This window comes from Pristiophorus japonicus, chromosome 17, assembly GCF_044704955.1.
Source record: "Pristiophorus japonicus isolate sPriJap1 chromosome 17, sPriJap1.hap1, whole genome shotgun sequence".
NCBI classification, from domain to species: domain Eukaryota; kingdom Metazoa; phylum Chordata; class Chondrichthyes; family Pristiophoridae; genus Pristiophorus; species Pristiophorus japonicus.
Window position 1 is genome coordinate 42,648,334 of NC_091993.1, and position 23,286 is coordinate 42,671,619.

Genomic DNA, 23,286 nt, shown 5'->3' on the forward strand with positions numbered 1-23,286 from the left:
AGAAGCTAGAGACAGACGTGGGTTCAGGACTAGGGCAGGGGAGCAAGTGGAAGCTGGAGAAGCAGCAGAGGCAGCTGAACGTAGGCCTCAATTTTAGTGATAAGTGAGTCCTTGCACTTGTTATTGGTGGCAAGGTGGGTTTAAGGAGATGATGATAGTGGAGAAAATGCAGGGATTTGCTCTCCAGCATGATCCTGGAACAGAGGGTGGTTGTGTCAGTAGAGTTAGAGGTGGTGAGCAACTTGGCCAGAAGGCACAATAGTGTTACTTAATGCTGAGAAACCTGCAATAACATGACAGGTAAATGCTGACTTAAGGGTTTTCCCATGTAAAATGCAGTCACAAAAAGCATAACTAAAACTTGCAATGCATGAAATAGGTTGTGTGGACAGGAAATGCAAGCTACACAGGAGACTTTCAATAGATTAGATAGATGTATTACGCAGATCTTCCACAGCGTTACTCACTATGATGAATGATGTACAAAGGACACAAGCGATACGCCTTGTAATATACAACATATATTTTGCTGCTATGGTGGAGCTATCCCTTTAAGGCCATAAAGTTTAATTATTGTCTTAAGTAAACATAGGCTCAGGTGAATCAGAGTTGAATTGTTTGGTGAAGGGACAGTGTAGGAGTTTAACTGCTCTTCTGGCTGCAGACAGTATAGAGGATGAAATGTCTGGCTTTCTTTCTCTTCACTCCACTCCACCCCTCAGATAGATTACTATCATTAACTTTTAAAGTGATACAAGATCCTGATTGTGTGCAGCCCATTAATAAATTTTCAGTTGGTGGGAGAGTTTCTGTTCATTCCAAACAACTGGTCTTTGCAAATAGATTTTTGCCTATAATTCTGACAGAGAATAAGACCACGATACAATTAAACCAAACCTCTGTGCAGTGTATTACTAGCTACTCTCTTGTGGCACTGACCAAGAAGAAAACAGAAAAAGAAATTGGTATAAAACTGCAATAAATGTGAAAATACACCAGATCACCTGTGAAAAAGCTCAGTTAGTTGGAAGCTTTAGAACGGGATTATGCAAAGTAGTATGACTAGGGCACCAACCTCAGCATTGGGGTAGCCTTTGGATCTGGGAGCCCTGAGAAAGTGGCCTAGCTTGTGGCAATATTGGGATGAGGTCTCAGGAGGTCATTGTTTTGGACAAGAGCCAGGGGGATGGGGGTTGTTTCAGGAGCCAGCAGTATTGAAGGTGGTCTTGGTCAGGGAGACTAGGAATCGTTCCCAGGTTCGGAGATCACTGGGAGAAAGATCTGCTGTTGGCCCCTTTTGAACCTTCAGGGCTCAACCCACATGTATTCCTGCCCGTCAGCTGACACCTTTTCAGCTGTTTTGAGCCTTCAAGCATCCCCCCATAACAGTTTTCCCCTTGTCAGCTGATTCATAACTTTATGTTCCTGACAAAGCATTGAAGCAAAAGTGTTTATTTCTGATCATAAACTGGGCATGCACAACTTCCTGATGTGCACTCCTGGCATGTACCAGGAGTGTGAAAGTATAACATTTTGTATGAAACTAACTTATGTAGTCTTTAACAAACATAAATTTCCATAAGCAAACATTCTCAAAACACTGTTTATGCAGTTTTCAAGTTTTTAAAATCCTTACGCCTCAAAAAAATTTAGGAATTTTCTTTAACCAAATTTGATACACTGTTTCTTCTCTAACCACCAATGAAGAAACCAGATTGCAATTTATAGTTGTCCAACTGCTATTAAGTGGAGACAACATTGTTAATAAATCTGAACAACAAATCTGCCTAAAATACAGCTTTGGGAATCCAGATTTCCATTACCCTTGGTGTGAATAAGTGCTTTCTAACATCACTTTTGAACGGCCAACTTCTCATTTTAAGGTTGGGTGTGTTCCCCTGGTTCTGGACTCTCTCACCAGAGACCCTACCACATTCTATAATCATCTTAAACACTTTCAATTTAGATCACCCCTTAATCTTCTATAGGAATAGCACCTAGTCTATTCAACCTGCCCTCAATTTAACCCTTTTAGACATGACTTGCCTGTTAGAAATACATGCTGGCTCTCTGATCAGCTCATTTGTCCAACTGCTCAATCACTCTGTCCCCAACAGATTCTAGTAACTTCCCCACAACTGATAAGAGTAATAGGTCTATAATTTTCTAGTTTCTCTCCCTTTCCCTTCTTAAACAGTGGAATGGCAATTTTCCAATCCAAGGGGTCAATTCCTCAATCGAGTGTTTTTTGGAAGATCATGATTAAAGCATCAACAATTTTCTCGCCTACTTCTTTTAATAACCTGTGGTAGAAACCATTGGGTCCTGGAGATTTGTCTATCTTTAAATAACATTATGTTTCTCCATCAGCATTTAAAAAATATATTGAATCTAGTTAGCTCCACCCCTTGATTTATTTATTTTTTCTTTGTAGCTCTGGTATTTTATTTTCATCCTCTACTGTGAAGACCAATACAAAGTGGTTATTTAGCAAGTCTGTCATTTCCTGGAAAAGGAGTGTCCAATTTTAGTTGATTATCTGTTGGAGAATTCAGAGATCTGTGCTGCAGAATCAGTGGCAAGAGAAACTAGTACAGGTTTGCAAAACCAATCGGAGATGGATTGTCCAGCAAAGTAACGAAAGGGTTAACAACATTCACAGCTATCACCATCATGATAGGCAGTCCCTCAAAGTGAGGATGACTTGCTTCCACGCCAAAAAGGGATGCGTTCACAGGTGTTTCCATGTTCCAGATCCCAAACTATATCCTGAAGGGTGGAAGATGTCTGTGCATGGATTTTAAAAAAAAACATGTGGTGGCCATTGCACACCAGCCACCACAAGGGCTTGTCAGAGCTAGGCCTTGGTCCAGTGGCAAGGATTAACCAAGACGACTGGAGACCAGCGCTGCAGCACAGATCTAGTGCGCACACATATCGCAATGTGGGCTGGCCCATGCTGCCCCTGGGCCCTCGCCTCTTGAGGCCCAAACTCACACCTCTCCTGGGCCCCGGTCACTTCCATATACAAAGTCTTGCCGCTCCTTCGTCCACCCCTGCTGTGCCTGCCTGCACCGCAATCAGCGACCTGGCTTTGCAGCAGTCGCCCTCCTGCAGCAGCACCAGCTGCTCCCTGCAGTGGTATGCCGCCGCCGCACGCTACTCCCTCTAATGGCCCCGGCCTGCTGATGGTCTTGCAGGCAGGGACCGTGCCAATTTCCAGGCCGGGCCACCGCACGCTGCTCCCTGCAATGGCCATTACCTACCACCATTATCTACAAGAGAAGAGGTTTCTGTACATTTGTTTAGGTTTAGTGCTGCAGCTAACACAGACAAAGAAGTGATAACGAATCTTCAAGAGATGCTACAATGATGAAGGTTTAGAGAGATGGTATAGCTATTGAAATTGGAATTGTGCTGTAACCCACCTAGATACTATCTTAACTACATTTTGTAAAGTGCAATTTTCTTTAGCAAGATTGCAAGTCCCTTCCACATAAAGACCAAAGTGACAATGAAATAGTAATGGTTAAATATGCACTCATTTGATGTTATGGACAGCTAGAGTCATATTCTCCTATTCTGCCCAGAATGGAGATCAATATTCTACAGAATGTGCGAAGCTATTTCAATATGAATGAAGACAGTGAAGCTAAGTTTAATAAAAACTGTAATTCTCATAGACACAGCTATCCAACCCAATGAACCCCATTTAAAAAAGGAGGCAGACAAAAGCAGGAAACTATAGACCAGTTAGCCTTACATCTGTGGCTTGGAAAATGTTGGAGTCCATTATTAAAGCAGTGGCAGGACATTTGAGTGAAGAAGTTTCTCCTCACCTTGGTCCTAAATGGCTCACCCCTTATCCTTAGACTGTGACCCCTTGTTCTGGACTTCCCCCAATAATCAGGAACATTCTTCCTGCATCTAACCTATCCAATCCCGTCAGAATTTTATATGTTTCTATGAGATCCCCTCTAATTCTTCTAAATTCCAGTGATTATAAGTCTAGTCGATCCAGTTTTTCTTCATATGTCAGTCCTTCCATCCCAGGAATCAGTAAGGTGAACCTTCGCTGCACTCCCTCAATAGCAAGAATGTCCTTCCTCAGATTAGGAGACCAAAACTGTACACAATATTCAAGGTGTGGCCTCACCAAGGCCCTGTACAACTGCAGTAAGACCTCCCTGCTCCTATACTCAAATCTTCTCGCTATGAAGGCCAACATGCCATTTGCCTTCTTCACCGCCTACTGTACCTGCATGCCAACTTTCAATGACTGATGTACCATGACACCCAGGTCTCGTTGCACCTCCCCGTTTCCTAATCTGTCACCATTCAGATAATATTTTGCCTTCCTGTTTTTGCCACTAAAGTGGATAACCTCACATTTATCTACATTATACTGCATCTGCCATGCATTTGCCCACTCACCTAACATGTCCAAGTCACCTAGCAGCCTCTTAGCATCCTCCTCACAGCTCACACTGCCACCCAGTGGATGTGGTGTATTTGGACTTCCAGGAGGCATTTGACAAGGTGCCACATAAAAGGTTACTGTACAAGATAAAAGTTCATGGGTTGGGGGCAATATATTAGCATGGATAGAGGATTGGCTAACGAACAGAAAACAGAGTTGGGATAAATGGTTCATTCTTGGGTTGGCAATCTAACTAGTGGGGTGCTACAGGGATCAGTGCTGGGACCCCAACTATTTACAATCTATATTAACGACTTGAAAGAAGGGATGGAGTGTAACAAAGCCCAGTTTGCTAACGATACAAAGATAGGAGGAAAAGCAATGTGTGAGGAAGACACAAAAAGTCTGCAAAAGGACATAGACAGGCTAAGTGAGTGGGCAAAAATTTGGCAGATGGAGTATAATGTTGGAAAGTGAGAGGTTATGCACTTTGGCAGAAAAAAAATCAAAGGGCAAGTTATTATTTAAATGGAGAAAGATTGCAAAGTGCTGCAGTACAGCAGGACCTGGGGGTACTTGTGCATGAAACACAAAAGGTTAGTATGCAGGTACAGCAAGTGATCAGGAAGGCCAATGGAATCTTGGCCTTTATTGCAAAGGGGATGGAATATAAAAGCAGGGAAGTCTTGCTACAGTTATACAGGGTATTGGTGAGGCCACATCTGGAATACTGTGTGCAGTTTTGGTTTCCATATTTATGAAAGGATATACTTGCTTTGGAGGCAGTTCAGAGAAGGTTCACTCGGTTGATTCCAGGGATTAGAGGGTTGACTTATGAGGAAAGGTTGAGTAGTTTGGGCCTCTACTCATTGGAATTCAGAAGAATGAGAGGCGATCTTATTGAAACGCATAAGATTATGAGGGAGCTTGACAAGGTGGATACAGAGAGAATGTTTCCACTGATGGGGAGGATTAGAACCAGAGGGCATAATCTTAGAATAAGGGGCCGTCCATTTAAAACTGAGATGGAGAAATTTCTTTTCTCAGAGGGTTGTGGATCTGTGGAATTCGCTGCCTCAGAGCTTTGGAAGCTGGGACATTGAATAAATTTAAGACAGAGATAGAGTGTTTCTTAACCGATAAGGGAATAAGGGGTTATGGGGAGCGGGCAGGAAAGTGGAGTCCATGATCGGATCAGCCAAGATTGTATTAAATGGCAGAGCAGGCTCAAGGGGCCGTATGGCCTACTCCTGCTCCTATTTCTAATAATACCCCACCTACACCAGACAGGTGGAAATGCTGACCTATGCAGGAGCTAGCTCATCAAGGCTGAATCGACAGACAACAACTTCCATTCAAAGGTTTGCCCTTGATGCGGGCACATCCTCATTATCTAGGAGCCTTTATTAAATGATTAGTGAATTAATTAAAACATGCATCAATAGCATTTTCCGCTCGCCATGCTTCAAGGCCAGCAGTACCAATGAAAGCATGGACATGGCAGAGACAGAGGCTTTACAGCAACCAAACTGGCTTCTCTGCAGGATCTGCTGAAAATATTCTTGTGTTTGGATTTGTTACCTAATGGGCTTCAGTCTATGTTTAAGAACACGGAGATTTGGATACAGCCCACAGAGGTGTATAAATGAGAAAAAGTAATGGATTATTTTACAGTTACTGACATTCTGATAACAATAAGGTGGTTCCATGCCAAGACTTTTATTATTATTGGATGCTGGTGCTTCAATATGCAGATCCATCACGTGTTTTAACGCAAAAGTTTGTACCTACTACTTTATATCCAGTTATATCTTTAAGGGTTTCCTATGGATCATAGATACAGAAGTGGAGCACATAAAACCTAAAGTTGTGTTAAATTATCCTTATAGGAAAGTCCTCTTTTGAACGTGCACAGGTATTGATAAAAGTTCTGTCAAACCATACAACTCATTGTCAGTTGAACACTTCTGATTTTTAAAGGAATTACTAACCAGCAATTCAACAATTCCTGCACAGCTTCGATCGTCATTGTCCTCATTAGAAAATGTGAGGCTACCTTGCAGATATCCTTGGCATAATCCAAGTGCTGTACAACCAATTGCAGTTAATTACTTAGCAGAGGTTGACACATGCAATGGCCACATTCCAAGTAGTTTTGTCCTGTTTCCTTACACACCCGATCCAATTTAACAAGTACATTAGCAGCATGTCAAAATCACTATTGGGAGATCATACCCTAAAGTCATAACCTCAAGTAATTGCTTGCTTATAGAATCATCGACTAGTATAGCACAGAAGTCTGTACCAACTCTTTCGAAGAGCAATCTAGTCAGTCCCACACCCCTGCTATTTCCCCATACCCCTGCAATTTTTATCCTTCAAGTATTTATCCAATTCCCTTTTGACTAAATTGATAAAGTTACAAAGAATCCCTTATCTGATCAGCATTGCGAGTACTCAGTGGTGTTAGAATTGTTAGTCGCAGATTACCTTGTGGGAACCTGGCCTTGGTGCTTGTTCAATGCTTCTCCTAATATCTATTGGCTCTCTAGAAAAGGTTTGGGAAATGCTACAATTGAAGCTTATAGAAAAATACTCTACTAAGTGATTTCTGTCATAAATGAGAAGTCTATAGCCAACCATCTCAACAGCTGAGGCAATTTCAAGCATCTCCAAGATAAGCTGCAAGGGAATTATGAAAAATCCTATGCTTATCATTTGGCACTTGCAATGGAGTTTTTCCTTGAAAATTAGAATGACAAAGTGTGAGCTGCAACATTTAATGTACTTGAGAAGCTGATCAGATTTGGGCACATGCAACGGAACCCTGGATTTATGGTTAACAGATTCCACCATGGTCTCGTGCTGCTGTATAGAAAGGACGAGAGCAATGAGGTAATAAAGATCTGCTGAATTTGATTGCATATGTTTTCTGACTCCGTTATTGGACCAAAGTGTTTCAAGAGTTTTTATTGGAGAACCTCACTGGATTATGAGAAATATTTGAGCGCTATCTCCAAGCACATTACCAAAGACATGCCCGATGGATTATCTTCTGCATTACAGGCCGTGTTGTCTTCTTCAGCGATGTACAGGAAATGAGAGAAAATGCAGTTATATTTTTGCATACTTCAGACCATTTTCCATAGATCAGATTTGTGAAGAGATTTTCTTCTGGCCATTTTCACTATCAGAATTCCTCTACTTCAGGTGTGCTTTTTCCAGACACAATGCAGGAACTATCCCCCACTCCCTTGCACAACTTTTGTTCTGATGGTCCTTAATATATGTAGAGGTACCAAAGCACCATCACTCCCGTGCTAAGTGTCAGGATTAAAGGAGTGATGGTGCTTTGGTACCTCTACATATATTAAGGACCATCAGAACAAAAGTTGTGCAAGGGAGTGGGGGATAGTTCCTGCATTGTGTCTGGAAAAAGCACACCTGAAGTAGAGGAATTCTGATATTGAAAATGGCCAGAAGAAAATATCACTATGGAAACAGCCTGAGCTATTCTACAGAGAACACAAATGCTCCAATGGAAAGCTGCATCCTTTTTACCCTCTTGCACATTATTTCCATTTGCTCTAATTATTAGCAACAAGCTGCAATATGACTTATTCAAAAGTGATTTTATGAATAATAGGAGTTTACTTAATGAACTATTGGCATGAATTTTACCAATAGTATTTATTAAGCAAACCCATTTAAAAAACGCCTTTTTCTGTTTTGGTCCATGCAGGACAACCTACACCATTCCCTAGCTAAGAAAGGTGGACAAATTGTTCCAGGTCTTTGGCAGTGCCATTGTACCATGCCTCGTGCTCTAAATTACTTCCTTCACTGTGGAAAAGTGCCCATCTTCTACTTGACTCCTCCCTCCCAGTGGAGATTGAGGGAATGAAGGATTTGTTGTATGAGGAACTTTGGGCACAAACCCACATCTCACCATTCCTTGGTGCAGTTTGCTGAACCCCGTTCTATGCCACTGCCAGTTAATTATTTATCTTCAGTATTTTTGAAGCAGGACACTGGGTCCATAAAGAACTACATTTACTTCAAAACTGAAAACACCTGTATCAGTGGACTGTGTGGGGAGAACTCATCAGTTCATTCTCAATAGCTATCAAAAATGGATGCAATCCAGCTCATCCATTTCTGCTTTTGGCAGTTTCTATAGTGCAAATTAACTTTTGAATGATATACTTTAAAATACATAAATTGACTGTGTCTTCTTGATAATCACAACACATTTATGTTAGAATCAATCCTTATTCAGTCGGTATCAGCCTGAATGCATCAAATGTTGGTACTGAGAAAAAGATGTACCCAATAGCTAAATAAAATCACTCCTTCACTGTCCTGAAGATTATAAATCACGCAATTTAATTCTACACATGCCGTGGTGGGATTTGAACTCATGTCTCCAGATCATCCAGGCCTCTTGATTACTAGTCCAATAACATTACCACTATGCTACTGTACCAGAACCCTTCCTCCTCTCAAACGCCACATACCGATCTACAACTGCAAGATATTGCATACCATCTTCCTGTGTAATCTGGGTTTTAATAAAGACAAAATAAAGAAAAAAGACAACCTGTGAAAGTTATTGACTGTTTCATAGGAGGGAAAAAGACTGAATGATGACAAACACCCAATACCATGTACTGAAAACTGAATTTGTTAATCACCAGTCAATGGCTTGGATACGTTGCACATTACATGACATAACAGCATGCGAACACTGCCACAGGAGATCCTCTAGTACATATAATATATTGCATCTAGTGCATGTTTTCTCTGTCACACGTCCAGTGTTCGACCACAAGCATTGTACTGGATATGCAAAATATGAGCCATCCTTGCACCTGATTGGTGCACATTTTAGGGCCAGCATTTGCAGTTGGCGAACAGACCTGCCCCTGACCATTTAATTTCTATGACGATTTACACTGGAAGTTGCTGCAAGTTAGAGATACAAACAACCTCTATAGGGCATCTGGGCCTATGAACAGGGCAAGCAACTGTGTCTCCTTAACAAATCAGATTGAAGCATTTTTAATGAACAGTGGAGAGTCTAAAGCAGGAAATGCATGAAAGAAGTGTGAATTCAATGTCAAATCAGGTACAGAAAGCGAAATAAAGAGAGGGAAGAAAAGATTGGGTTAAGAGAGAGAGATAAAAGACAGAAAAATAGAATTTAATTATTTTTTAACATTCCTTCAGATTTTCATTGTTGGAGATAAGACTCCACGCCCGTAAAAGTTAATTTTCAGTGCCAGAGAGGTTGTTTGGCAGAAATTAAGAATTATAATTCCATTAAAAACAGTACTTCAATTGAAATGGAAAAGCCCCAACTTTCTGTGGTGAGCTTAGTCCATAGTTACGATGCAGGTACTGGTACTTCACGCAGTTCAATACATTTGAATGGGGAGCCAGACAGCAAGATGCCATTTCCACGCAGCTTACGGAGGAGCGGCCCATCTCAGGCAGCAACTTCCGCTTTTTGCGTTCAACTGGGCACCTGCGCTTGCCTGAAGTTGCTGTCTGATTTGCGCAAAAATAACGGCAAGCGCCGTTAGCCTCACCATTATTTTTTAATAGTAAATTCTGGCCAATTGTGTGTAAAACAACCTCAAATCACAATTTGTTTGAAAACATTTCTTGCCACCAGCTTATTTTCTCCACTAAATCAAGCAGCTGAACTACGAACTAGGGTTTATGGAATAATAAAGACAGAAAAATATTACAAGAAAAAGAGCATGTTCTGTGTTTGAAATGCTTGTAATAATATTGTTTATGTTAGAAGCTTCAGCTTGAAGTTCATGAGGGTTCCCCACAACCATCATTCTCAGTTGGGAGACTCAACAAACCATAGCAGGAATTTGTTCCTTCAATTCGCACTATTCTTTTGATGATTTAACACCAAGGCTAACCATTCACAGAACATTTTATGTCTCAGCCTTCTCTGCACTCCTCTGTATTGATGCAAAATGACTGCAGAAAAATAGAGGAAGCCATTACATCAAGAAGTTACGGTCATTTTGACTTTTTGTGTTTGTGAAACAAGGGAAAGAATGAATGGACTTGCATTTATTATAGCGCCTTTGACTGCATCAGAATGTTCCACAAACAGCAATGAGATAAATGATGAGGTAGATTTGACATCACACTTATGAATGGGACGACAGCTTGCCTCTGACTTTACATTTGCCAGGGTGATGCAGTACAATGGTGTGGCTGATGTATGGAAATAAATTTGTTACCAATGAAACTGCCTTTCCCATATGGTCCTGGCTACTGTCGTGATACAGTACTTCAAAATGTTCCAATTCATTAAGCTGAATGGCAGCTCTGACCTGGAGTAAAAATACTCAACTCAGTTTTCAATTTAACTGCGTAGCTGTTGAATGATGCACAAAATCCCAAAAATTAGCTCGTTTCCCCGCCCCCCCCCAAAAAAAAACCCAACTTTTCACTAATGTTTTATAATCCAGATGTGGTGGGGTAGGAATCCACCAGTTTTTAAAAATTCATACCTACCATTTCACAAAAACTAAAAAGATAAGAATTTTGGCCACAAATGTTCTTGATCGCTCATGCTATTGAATGGCTTCGATACTTAGTGGCGGGCTGGGGGAAGAAAGAGGGAAGATGGTATTTTGGAAATCATGTTTGAATGCTAAACTAATTTCTGTAGTTTAAACTTGGTTAAAACATACACCCTATAGCAAAATTAGTAAGAAAATATGTAGGTGTTCCTGCTGTGTCTTAAAATATCAGTTGCATTAGCTCACAAAAGAAAGTGCCAATTTTCACTCTTCAGTTATAAACTTTGTAAATTGCACAAATGTACAAGTTTTAGTGCTTCAGGTCAACATCAACTACACTTACCTTGGAAATGCATCAAAACAGTATGTTTTCCTCGTATCAGGGAATGCCACACGTAAGCCAGACATAAGAGGAGAATGGAGGATAACAGCTGCACATTCATAGCGTGATGCAAGATCTACTGTCGGGACAGTGCCAATGCTTTGACCATACAGAATGATGTTCTCTGGGCTAACACCATACCTATAAGAAAATGTACAAATCTCAGGTATTTGAATAAAATAAAACACTATACAATGCAGTTATTCAAAGTGAAATGCTGAATGTACCCCTTCCCTGATGGTACTGGTATATGATTCTACAGGTCGTGCTTACTGCCAATATGTTGTACATGTCTCTATTCTCCATGTGTGAGATTAAACAGTGAATATTGGCTATCTCTTAACCCTGGGAAGCATCACAGTCAAAACCAGCTCTCTCTCCTTACCTGATCTCTAAACAAGCTTCCACTCAAATCAGTGTGTTGGAATACCTTCTCCTTCAACTCAGGGGTTCCTCAAGGCTCGGTCTTCTATCCAGCTTTGCTTGTTCTTCATATTAATGACCTCCTCCACACATTCAATACTAGCACTCCTTTCCAGATTATTCTATTTGCATTGATTAACTTCTTTCAGACAGCACAACCTCAGTACACAGCCTTCATTTCTCTCCATACAATGACTGATCACTACATTTTGCTCTCTTTTAGGTCTTTCAATCAGGCAAGGAAAATCTTAGGTTTTTTTCAGTACTTTGAATACTTCATGTCTCTTGGAAATCCAACGACCCATTATCTTTCATGGCTCTACTCTTGACAATGCTGGACCTCTGAACTCAATGGAACTCCAAAATCTTCTCTATTGCTACAGCTGTCTCAAAGAAGTTCACTTTTATGATGACCACATTTTCCCTCAACAACTCATCGCCCTAAAAAGACTAGTTTACAGACTTGAATACTACTCCCAAAATCTCGAGTTCTCATACTCCTGATCTAGACTGAAAAAAAACTTTCCATTTGACAGGTGATCCGTTTCTCACCTCCAGCATCTCTTTTCATCATAAACCTTCTAGTCTATAGTTATAAACAAGACCCCATCTGCTTATTCAGGGGAATGCAAGAGAGATCCCATGTTGTTCTGGTCAACATGCGTCCCTCAATATTACCAAAAACAGTCATTTACTGTTTGGAGGAAATTGCTGTGTGTAATGCCTATTAAACAGTGACTATACTTTAAAAGCAGTTAATTTGCTCTGAAGCCCTTTGGGGCATTCGGAAGATACAAATGACATTAAATAAATCCAAGTTCTTTATTATTGTCAGTCGATATAGAAAATAAGCCATCTGGCATGCCTCTATGAATCAGCACTGTTAAAATCAAGTAAACCCCTCCTGTAAGTCATTCAATCTTAGAATCTCAAAACTGAAAGACTGTAATTTCCATCAGCCTTTTCTGTCCCCCAAAAATCTTTAGACTTTTAAAACCAGAGGGTTTGAATCTCCCAATCATTACTTCCTGATCTACCTCAGGTTATTTTCCACAATTCCAGAGACGACACGAGGCAAGACTTCCTTACACAACGAGTGGTTAGGATTTGGAATGTACTGCCTGCCTGAAAGTAGCCTTCAAAAGGGAATTGGATAAATACTTGAAGGAGAAAGAATTGCAGGGATATGGGAATAGAGCAGGGGAGTGGGACTAACTGGATTGCTCTGAGAGTCTGTGCGGCTTTTTCGATGGGCCAAGTGGCCTCCTTCTGTGCTGTACTACTCTATGATTCTATCATTTTCAGCCTTGATGGTATCCTGCTCATGGATACTGACCTTTCACCCATGTTTCTCAAAAACATTTAAAGCCAAGCACATTTAGAACAGCCACATTCAGCGACTAATTGGTAACATTTTTTGAACAAAAACAAAACAATTGAAACTCTGCAAGAACAACACAATTAATTTTCCAAATTGAAAATGTTTCCCATCACGACTATAGAATGGGCTATGAAGAACATAACTGGCAGTGGTTTTATTGTATCCCCTACATTAGAAAATAGAATTTCCTGTACATGAGTTGTGTGCCAAACAGCTTTCTTCATAACCTCTTAGGAAAATATGAGTAGGCATTTGTTCAAACAGGGAGATACAACTTGAACCTTTGGAAACACAGATGTTAAACTCCAACAGTATTGGATGAAAAACCTGGGTGGATGAAGCCAGCCAAAGAAGATTAATTTGAACCCAGAAAGCTGCAGCTTTCAGAATAACAGGAGGACAGCCATCCTGGAGGTCAATGGTACCTTAGCAGTACCAAATACAAGTAGTCTCTGTATGATGTTAAGCAAGGTTCCACATGTTCAGAAGTATGTTCCAAGTTTCTTCAAATGGACCTTAAGCTTATGTTGTAATACAAGCTTGCTATCCTGGCAGCGTACAGTATTTAAACAAACAGTCCAACAATAATAGCCAGCCCCATATACTGAAGAAAGTGCTACTGAAAATTTCTCATGCTCACAAAAGCAACCGATGCAACTGGTGAAGAAAATAAACTGATGAATTGCTGAGAGGCAGCTCTTAGTATTTATATACAGCAAACACAAATATTTATATCCCACATGCAAAAATGCACTTTCTAAATTTTCACATGTGGGAAAGTGAATACAAGATCCTGGCGATTCTTAAAAATGAACAAAAATCCCCTGTGCAGATTTATCACTTTAGACAACTATCATCCATAATATGTTAACAAACTGAACTAAAGAAAATTGAAGAGTGAAGTAAAAATAAAAAAGAAACCTTTTCCCAACTTATTATTCATAAAGCTGAACTTTGTGTGATGTGATCTTACACTAAAAAATAAATACAAACAGTGGGATGACAGGACTGACATACGAGGAGAGACTGGATCGACTGGGCCTGTATTCACTGGAGTTTAGAAGGATGAGAAGGGATCTCATAGAAACATAAAATTTTGACGGGACTGTACAGGTTAGATGCAGAAAGAATGTTCCCGATGTTGGGGAAGTCCAGAAACAGGGGCCACAGTCTAAGGATAAGGGGTAACCCATTTAGGACCAAGATGAGGAGAAACTTCTGCACTCAGAGTTGTTAACCTCTGGAATTCTCTACCGCAGAGAGTTGTTGATGCCAGTTCGTTAGATATATTCAAGGGGGAGTTAGATATGACCCTGCCGGCTAAAGGGATCAGGGGGTATGAAGAGAAAGCAGGAAAGGGGTACTGAGGTGAATGATCAGCCATGATCATATTGAATGGTGGTGCAGGCTCGAAGGGCCGAATGGCCTACTCCTGCACCTATTTTCTATGTTTCTATAGGAACGAGCATAAAATATCTGAAATGACAGCATTTCAATAGTATGGTATAAAATTTGTTTTACAAAATTATAGATTGACCAAATTTATCAGACAAGCCCACAAAATGACTTCAGCTATGAATTAGAATGCATACAAAAGCTCATTTTAGGACTGATTTAAAATTCTGTAGCTGTTCTGAGCTTCAGTGGAAATATTTGGGTCACCCCTGATGTGCACTGTTTGTATGGCCTGCAATCCAAGCCGCATTTTCCTTCAGTAAATATTAGAGGAATTGGATTAGTAGCATGCTTCACTTAATACCAAATCCAGTCAATATTTTCTACAGTGAAGGAATCACAAAATTACATTGTAGCAGATAATTTGAAATAGTACAAATGGATAAAACTTTATCTTTAAAACAGACATTGCAAAAATGTAAATGTAGCTGCAGAGGGTTTTTAATGGATTTATTCATTAAGTACATTTCATGTGCCAAAAAACATCAACTGACTGACTCTTGGCTCTACTTCGGGGAGCCCAAACGAAGGCACGGATAATCAAGTAGCTTACAAATTTTAATTAACAAAAAACAAAGGGTTACATCAGTTACAATCCAAAAGAATCCTGTAATATGCAGCAAGTCAAATTGGACAAAACAGCTACAAAGAAACCTCAGTACAGTACTAAATATGCAGTTTCAGTATTCTTACCCAGTGCATAGGATTAATATTAAAAAGGTAATATAAATATGCTTAGAGCGGAGACTGGAAAATGTTAACCTTTGTAAATGTTGTTGCATTACAGGTCAGTGTTAGCAGGTAATGTAAACAGTTGCGAAGCTTGATTTCTTCCAGTTCTCCTTATTTGAAAGGAGAGCAAAAGCAGAAGTTAACTACAAATCATAACTCATTCCAGGTGTACAGTGAAATATTGGGGAAGAAAGGAAAACGTATTGTATTGGAACAATCACAATACTGTTCAGATTTAATTCCAACTGCAATAATGTGCTGTTGACTCGCACATAAAAAGACTTTAAACTGGCAGCATTTTTGGAAGCTCTTGACTTTCATAAAACTGCAATTTGTATATATAGAAATGTGAAAGAGCAGAGCACATGAATTGGGGAATATGATGATAAATTATTCCTGTCTTTGTGACATTCCAATTTATAATTTCTGCCTTTTCTCCCCCTTTTAAACCAGGACGACTATGTATTACTGGTTTCTGATCTCATAACCCATTTATATTGCAACCCAGCCGCTAAAGTGAACCCTGCAATATACAAGAGGGAGGGTACGAGCCTCTGAGGGAACGCTTCAATGCCTGGCACTTCAGGAAAGGTAAATGACTGCTGCTGTAATTGGTCAACGGGCCATTCATTTTATCTTGCTGTACCCTCATTAATGGCTGAAGAAAAAGTTAGTTTTTTAAAAAAAAAACAGCAGCCACTGACTCAACAGTCGAACAGGGATTTTTGTCTGCTGTCCTTGCGACTGTGGACTCTGCCTGTAATATAAAATTGAGCCGTTTCTGCAGCATTGCGAACTTGATAACAGAACCATCTCTTGGAGGGGTTTCTCAAGGAAATAGTCTGGAGAAAAAGTTTGAATTATGCACTTCATTTTAAAAGAAAAAATATTTCAAGAAATCAACAAAAATGGAAGAATTGCTCGATTGAATGCAAATCCACTTTACTAGCCTGCATGACTAGCAGTCAAAAAATGGTTTCCTCTAATGGCAATGTTTGTGTTACAACCGAAGCAGCCATTTATTTTATGTCGTTGGTGGTACTTTAGGTAAAGAAGGAAAGAAAAACTTGCATTTATATAGTGGCTTTCCCGACCTCAGGACATCAAAAACTGCTTGTATTTTTGAATTGTAGTTACAGTTGTAATGTAGGTAACACGGCAGGCAATTTGCACACAGCAAGCCCCCACAAACAATGACCAGTTACTCTGTTTTTTTTTTTAAAAAGTGATGTTGATTGAAGGATAAATATTGGCCAGGACACCGGGGATAACTCCCCTGTTCTACTTCGAAATAATGCCATGGATCTTTTGTGTCCACCCGAGAGAACAGACTCGGTTTAACATCTCATTCGAAAGATGGCACGTCCGGCAGTGCAGCGTTCCCTCAGCACTGCACTGGAGTGTCAGCATAGATTTATGTGCTCAAGTTCCTGGAGTGGGATTTCAACCCACAACCTTCTGACGCAGGAGAGTACTGCACCACCCAAGGCAGTGCTGCAGTATCAATAAAACAACTGTTCCCTCACTCACTTAAGGTCTTTCAGTGACAATTCTCCCCGAAATTGGCACTCTATTTTTGTGTGTTCACCAAGGTGAGGAATGGAACAATTTTCATTATTGGATGCCCACTCTTCCCTATTCACTCCTTTAGTCTCTCTCACTTGCTATCCTCCTCTTACCCGTTTTCTCTCAGTTTCTGACTGTCTCTCCATTTTTTGTAAGTCTGTCCCCTCTCCCCACATCTCTCTCTCTCTCTCTCTCTCTCTCTCTCTCTCTCTCTCGTCTTACTACTCTCTCCCAACCAGAGCTACTCAAGACCACAGTTCGCTTAGCTAAAAGTCCAGTTTGCTGATCACAAACATTTTTTTTTTAAAAAGTCAACACAAGTTAAAAAAGGACACTAGATGCATAGTTCTGGGATCAAATTAATTTCTGATGGCTCATCTCCCACTTCCTATAGCCACCTAAGCCACACACTATAGAGCCAAAAGCCTAGAAATATCACCTTTGTAGGGGGCAGGAGGATAGTTTAATTTATATATTTTCAACGCTGGCACTAGATTAGAGATGTTAATGAAGTACTGAAATAGCAAGCCATACTAGTACCTTACAATTTATAATTGTTCTGACACCAAGATAATCTCCTTTTCTTACCATTATATGTATTTGGTGTCTAGAATAGTTTTCACTTAAAATGTATCCAATCCTGAAGATACAAGTCTTTCACTTCAGAGAATTTTCCAGGACAAATATTTGTTATAGGTCCTCAGAGGAACTCTTGTCAGATTTAGCTTGTGCTGGGATAGTGCAGCCAGTAGTTCCAAAATAGCTGGAAAGGATATCTAGCTTCAACGTACTAAATAGTGAAAGTCACGGGTGAAGTTATATTACTCTACAGTATTTGGAGTTTTGTAGCTAATATCTAAGGAATTATTCCTTTCTTGGAAAATGTAAAGCCAAACAGCATTTGCTAAACATAGATGAGAGCCCTGCAATTTCATCAGCAGAGGCGACTGGAAGGAATTCTGTTCTGTCAGTTTATTTTTCATGCAATCAACAACTTGCATTTATAGAGCACTTACAACAGAGAGAAACTTCCCAAGATGCTTCAAAAGGAGCAAAATGGATGAAAACTGAGTCAAAGGTGGAGCTATTAGTAGGCGTAACTAAAAGCTTGGTCGAAGTAGTCGGTTTTAAGGAAGGTCTTAAAAGGAGAGATAGGTGGAGAGGCAGAGAGGTTTAGAAAGCGAATTCCAGAGCTGAGGGCCTAGACAGCTGAAGGCATGGCTGTCAATGGTGCAGCAAAAGGAATGGGGGATGCACAAGAGCTCAGGCTTCTCACAGGGTTGTAGGGCTGGAGGAGGTTACAGAGATAGCAGGAGGAGAGGCCAGGCCATGGAGGGATTTAACACGAGGATGAGAATTTGAAATTCAAGGTATGCTGTGCATCGAAAGATAAGAACTGAATCCATTCTTTCCCAGTAAGTGCAATCTGAAGTTTAATACCCCAAGTCAGAGAAAGGGACAGTGGTGTAAATAAGCTCCTTTTAAGCTCAAGTCAGCATTGAGATCAAGTCAGTACTTATGCTGACTTTTCTTTAAACTTGGTTCTGACATAGTAGAGTGCAGGGAACAATGGCCTGAATCGGTCGTGCCAAGGCTGAGAGAGCTTTTCCATGTAGGGAGGCCTTGCAGCTTCAGCTTAAGTTTCTCGCAGCTCGGCATACCCACAATAAAAGCACCAACATTCCTCAAGAGCTATTCCTTTCAATTAATCTGATCAAGCAGCTTGTTACTTGTTTTGCTACTGTACAAAATCAGAAAGAAACTCAACAGTAGGCTAGCAAGGTTAAATTCCTTACTCCAAGGCCCTGAAATGATGTTGTGGAATAAGTGCTGAGCAAATTCATTCGTAGTCTGTCTGCAATTTTAGTTTCAATGAATTGGTTAATGCAGCCACCAAAATAGGAAAGAGAGGAATGGTGTTAAGTATTCAGATGCCATTATCCCACTGCATAATGTTAGGGCCCAAATATTTTCCTATTCAAAAATTACGGCAATTAACAACCTCACCTGGAATTATGTAAAAGGACACAAACTTAGAAATTGCTATTAAGGTATATGGAGAATAAACAAATGAAGTCAGTGAAGTGACAGCACAGTTACATTATTTGAATATCTGTGGTTGCAATTACTGACAGTTTTGAAGTTTGGAATCACTTTTTACAGCCGGAACGCAACATTCTGTATCAAAATGTTCCATTAACAGCACCCCCACCTCACCTCACTGATGAGCCAAAGAAAAGAATTTGGCCACAAGTTAGTCTGTCCCAAAAGCTTCACTTTATTGTACAAGTCTAGATGACTGATGAAAATCAGCTGCTCTCCTTGCATAGCTTTATTTCAAGCGATTGTTAACCAGCATTCTCCCATCAGAGTAGAAATAGTAGAAGCTGTGCACATTTGTAACAATGGGATTAAAATCAAACCACAACTATGGACTAGTGCCCTCGCTGCTAATTACTCATGAAACTAAAGTCAGTAAACTGTTCCTATCCAGTTAACCTAGATTCACAGCAGTTTGGAGGTGCGTGGAGAGGCAGTCGGGACTTCAGCGAGAGGCCTATAAAAGGCACAGCAGGGTGTCCGGGGCCCAGCGTCGGAGGTGCGTTGAGAGGCCCAGCTTGTGCAGCTACAGGGAGAAGGCAAAAAAAGTAGAAAGAAATAGAAAGGTGACATCACAGCCAAGGGAGTAAGTGATTGGCGAGTAGTTTTAATTTTTTCTCTTCTATAACAGTGAGTAAACTTTAGCATTGTTGTTGCCAATTTAAGTGTATCTAAGGCTTAAGTCATGGCAGGAGAGCTCGGACACGTGTTATGCTCCTCCTGTACTATGTGGGAAATCAGGGACGCCTCTGGTGTCCCTGACGACTAAGTGTGCGGGAAGTGTATCCGTCTCCAGCTCCTGACGGACCGCGTTGCGGAATTGGAGCTAAAGGTGGATTCACTCCGTAGCATCCACGATGCTGAGAATGACGTGAATAGCATGTTTAGTGAGTTGGTCTTACCGCAGGTAAAGGGTCCACAGCCAGATAGGGAATGGAAGACCAACAGGAAGAGTAGTGCAAGGAAGGTAGTGCAGGGATCCCCTGCGGTCATCCCCCTGCAAAACAGATTCACTGCTCTGAGTACTGTTGAGGGGGATGGCTCATCAGGGGGGAGCAGCACAGCCAAGTTCATAGCACCGTGGCTGGCTCTGCTGCACAGGAGGGCAGGAAAAAGAATGGGAGAGCGATAGTGATAGGGATAGGGGATTCAATTTTAAGGGGAATAGATAGGTGTTTCTGCGGTCGCAACCGAGACTCTAGGATGGTATGTTGCCTCCCTGGTGCAAGGGTCAAGGATGTCTCGGAGCAGGTGCAGGACATTCTGAAATGGGAGGCTGAACAGCCAGTTGTCGTGGTGCACATTGGTACCAACGATATAGGTAAAAAACAGGATGAGGTCCTACGAGACGAATTTAAGGAGCTAGGAGCGAAATTAAAAAGTAGGACCTCAAAAGTAGTAATCTCGGGATTGCTACCAGTGCCACGTGCTAGTCAGAGTAGGAATCGCAGGATAGCTCAGATGAATACGTGGCTTAAGCAGTGGTGCAGCAGGGAGGGATTCAAATTCCTGGGGCATTGGAACCGGTTCTGGGGGAGGTGGGACCAGTACAAACCTGATAGTCTGCACCTAGGCAATGTCCTAGGAGGAGTGTTTGCTGTTGGGGAGGAGTTAAACTAATATGGCAGGGGGATGGGAACCAATGCAGGGAGACAGAGGGAAACAAAATGGAGACAGAAGCAAAAGACAGAAGGGAGATGAGTAAAAGTGGAGGGCAGAGAAACCCAAGGCAAAAAACAAAAAGGGCCACTTTGCAGCAAAATTCTAAAGGGTCAAAGTGTGTTAAAAAGGCAAGCCTGAAGGCTCTGTGCCTCAATAGTATTCGGAATAAGGTGGACGAATTAACAGTGCAGATAGCAGTGAACGGATACGATGTGGTTGGCATCATGGAGACATGGCTCCAGGGTGACCAAGGCTGGGAACTCAACATCCAAGGGTATTCAACATTTAGGAAGGATAAACAGAAAGAAAAAGGAGGCGGGGTGGCATTGCTGGTTAAAGAGGAAATTAATGCAATTGTAAGAAAAGACATTAGCTTGGATGATGTGGAATCGGTATGGGTGGAGTTACAGAATACCAAAGGGCAGAAAATGATAGGGGGAGTTGTGTGTACAGACCTCCAAACAACAGTAGTGATGTTGGGGAGGGCATCAAACAGCAAATTAGGGGTGCATGCAGTAAAGGTGCAGCAGTTATCATGGGTGACTTTTATATGCATATAGATTGGGTTAACCAAACTGGAAACAATACGGTGGAGGAGGATTTCCTGGAGTGCATAAGGGATGGTTTTCTAGACCAATATGTAGAGGAATAAACTAGGGGGGAGGCCATCTTAGACTGGGTGTTGTGTAATGAGAGGGGATTAATTAGCAATCTCGTTGTGCGAGGCCCCTTGGGGAAGAGTGACTATAATATGGTGGAATTCTACATTAGGATGGAGAATGAAACAGTTAAGTCAGAGACCATGATCCAAAACTTAAAGAAGGGTAACTTCGAAGGTATGAGGCGTGAATTGGCTAGGATAGATTGGCGATGATACTTAAGGGGTTGACAGTGGATGGGCAATGGCAGACATTGAGACCGCATGGATGAACTACAACAATTGTACATCCCTGTATGGCGTAAAAATAAAAAAGGGAAGGTGGCTCAACCGTGGCTATCAAGGGAAATCAGGGATAGTATTAAAGCCAAGGAAGTGGCATACAAATTGGCCAGAAATAGCAGAGAACCCAGGGACTGAGAGAAATTTAGAACTCAGCAGAGGAGGACAAAGGGTTTGATTAGGGCAGGAAAATTAGAGTACGAGAGGAAGCTTGCCGGGAACATTAAGACGGACTGCAAAAGCTTCTATAGATATGTAAAGAGAAAAAGGTTAGTAAAGACAAACATAGGTCCCCTGCAGTCAGAATCAGGGGAAGTCATAACTGGGAACAAAGAAATGGCAGACCAATTGAACAAGTACTTTGGTTCGGTATTCACTAAGGAGGACACAAACAACCTTCCAGACATAAAAGGGGTCAGAGGGTCTAGTAAGAAGGAGGAACTGAGGGAAATCCTTATTAGTCGGGAAATTGTGTTGGGGAAATTGATGGGATTGAAGGCCGATAAATCCCCAGGGCCTGATGGTCTGCATCCCAGAGTATTTAAGGAGCTGGCCTTGGAAATAGCAGATGCATTGACAGTCATTTTCCAACATTCCATAGACTCTGGATCAGTTCCTATGGAGTGAAGGGTAGCCAATGTAACTCCACTTTTAAAAAAAAAGGAGGGAGAGAGAAAACAGGGAATTATAGACCGGTCAGCCTGACATCGGTAGTGGGTAAAATGATGGAATCAATTATTAAGGATGTGATAGCAGCGCATTTGGAAAGAGGTGACATAATAGGTCCAAGTCAGTATGGATTTGTGAAAGGGAAATCATGCTTGACAAATCTTCTGGAATTTTTTGAGGATGTTTCTAGTAGAGTGGACAAGGGAGAACCAGTTGATGTGGTGTATTTGGACTTTCAGAATGCTTTCGACAAGGTCCCACACAAGAGATTAATGTGCAAAGTTAAAGCACATGGGATTGGGGGTAGTGTGCTGACGTGGATTGAGAACTGGTTGGCAGACAGGAAGCAAAGAGTAGGAGTAAATGGGGACTTTTCAGAACGGCAGGCAGTGACTAGTGGGGTACCGCAAGATTCTGTGCTGGGGCCCCAGCTGTTTACATTGTACATTAATGATTTAGACGAGGGGATTAAATGTAGTATCTCCAAATTTGCGGATGACACTAAGTTGGGTGGCAGTGTGAGCTGTGAGGAGGATGCTATGAGGCTGCAGAGCGACTTGGATAGGTTAGGTGAGTGGGCAAATGCATGGCAGATGAAGTATAATGTGGATAAATGTGAGGATGTTCACTTTGGTGGTAAAAACAGAGAGACAGACTATTATCTGAATGGTGACAGATTAGGAAACGGGGAGGTGCAACGAGACCTGGGTGTCATGGTACATCAGTCATTGAAGGTTGGCATGCAGGTACAGCAGGCAGTTAAGAAAGCAAATGGCATGTTGGCCTTCATAGCGAGGGGATTTGAGTACAGGGGCAGGCAGGTGTTGCTACAGTTGTACAGGGCCTTGGTGAGGCCACACCCGGAGTATTGTGTACAGTTTTGGTCTCCTAACCTGAGGAAGGACATTCTTGCTATTGAGGGAGTGCAGCGAAGGTTCACCAGACTGATTCCCGGGATGGCAGGACTGACCTATCAAGAAAGACTGGATCAACTGGGCTTGT

General features: G+C 41.3%; 1 protein-coding gene across 2 annotated transcripts in view; it reads right to left on the minus strand.

The window, feature by feature from the left end:
• The window catches only part of abhd17c (abhydrolase domain containing 17C, depalmitoylase), a 71,844-nt gene that overhangs the window by 14,474 nt on the left and 34,084 nt on the right, over window positions 1-23,286 (minus strand). Inside the window, exon 2 of one of the 2 annotated variants that reach the window (XM_070858686.1) lies at window positions 11,318-11,497. The exons of the other annotated variant lie outside the window; for it this stretch is intronic. Coding sequence (XP_070714787.1) covers window positions 11,318-11,497 — 180 coding nt within the window. The remainder of the gene's footprint in view (window positions 1-11,317; window positions 11,498-23,286) is intronic. 2 annotated transcript variants of the gene reach the window in all.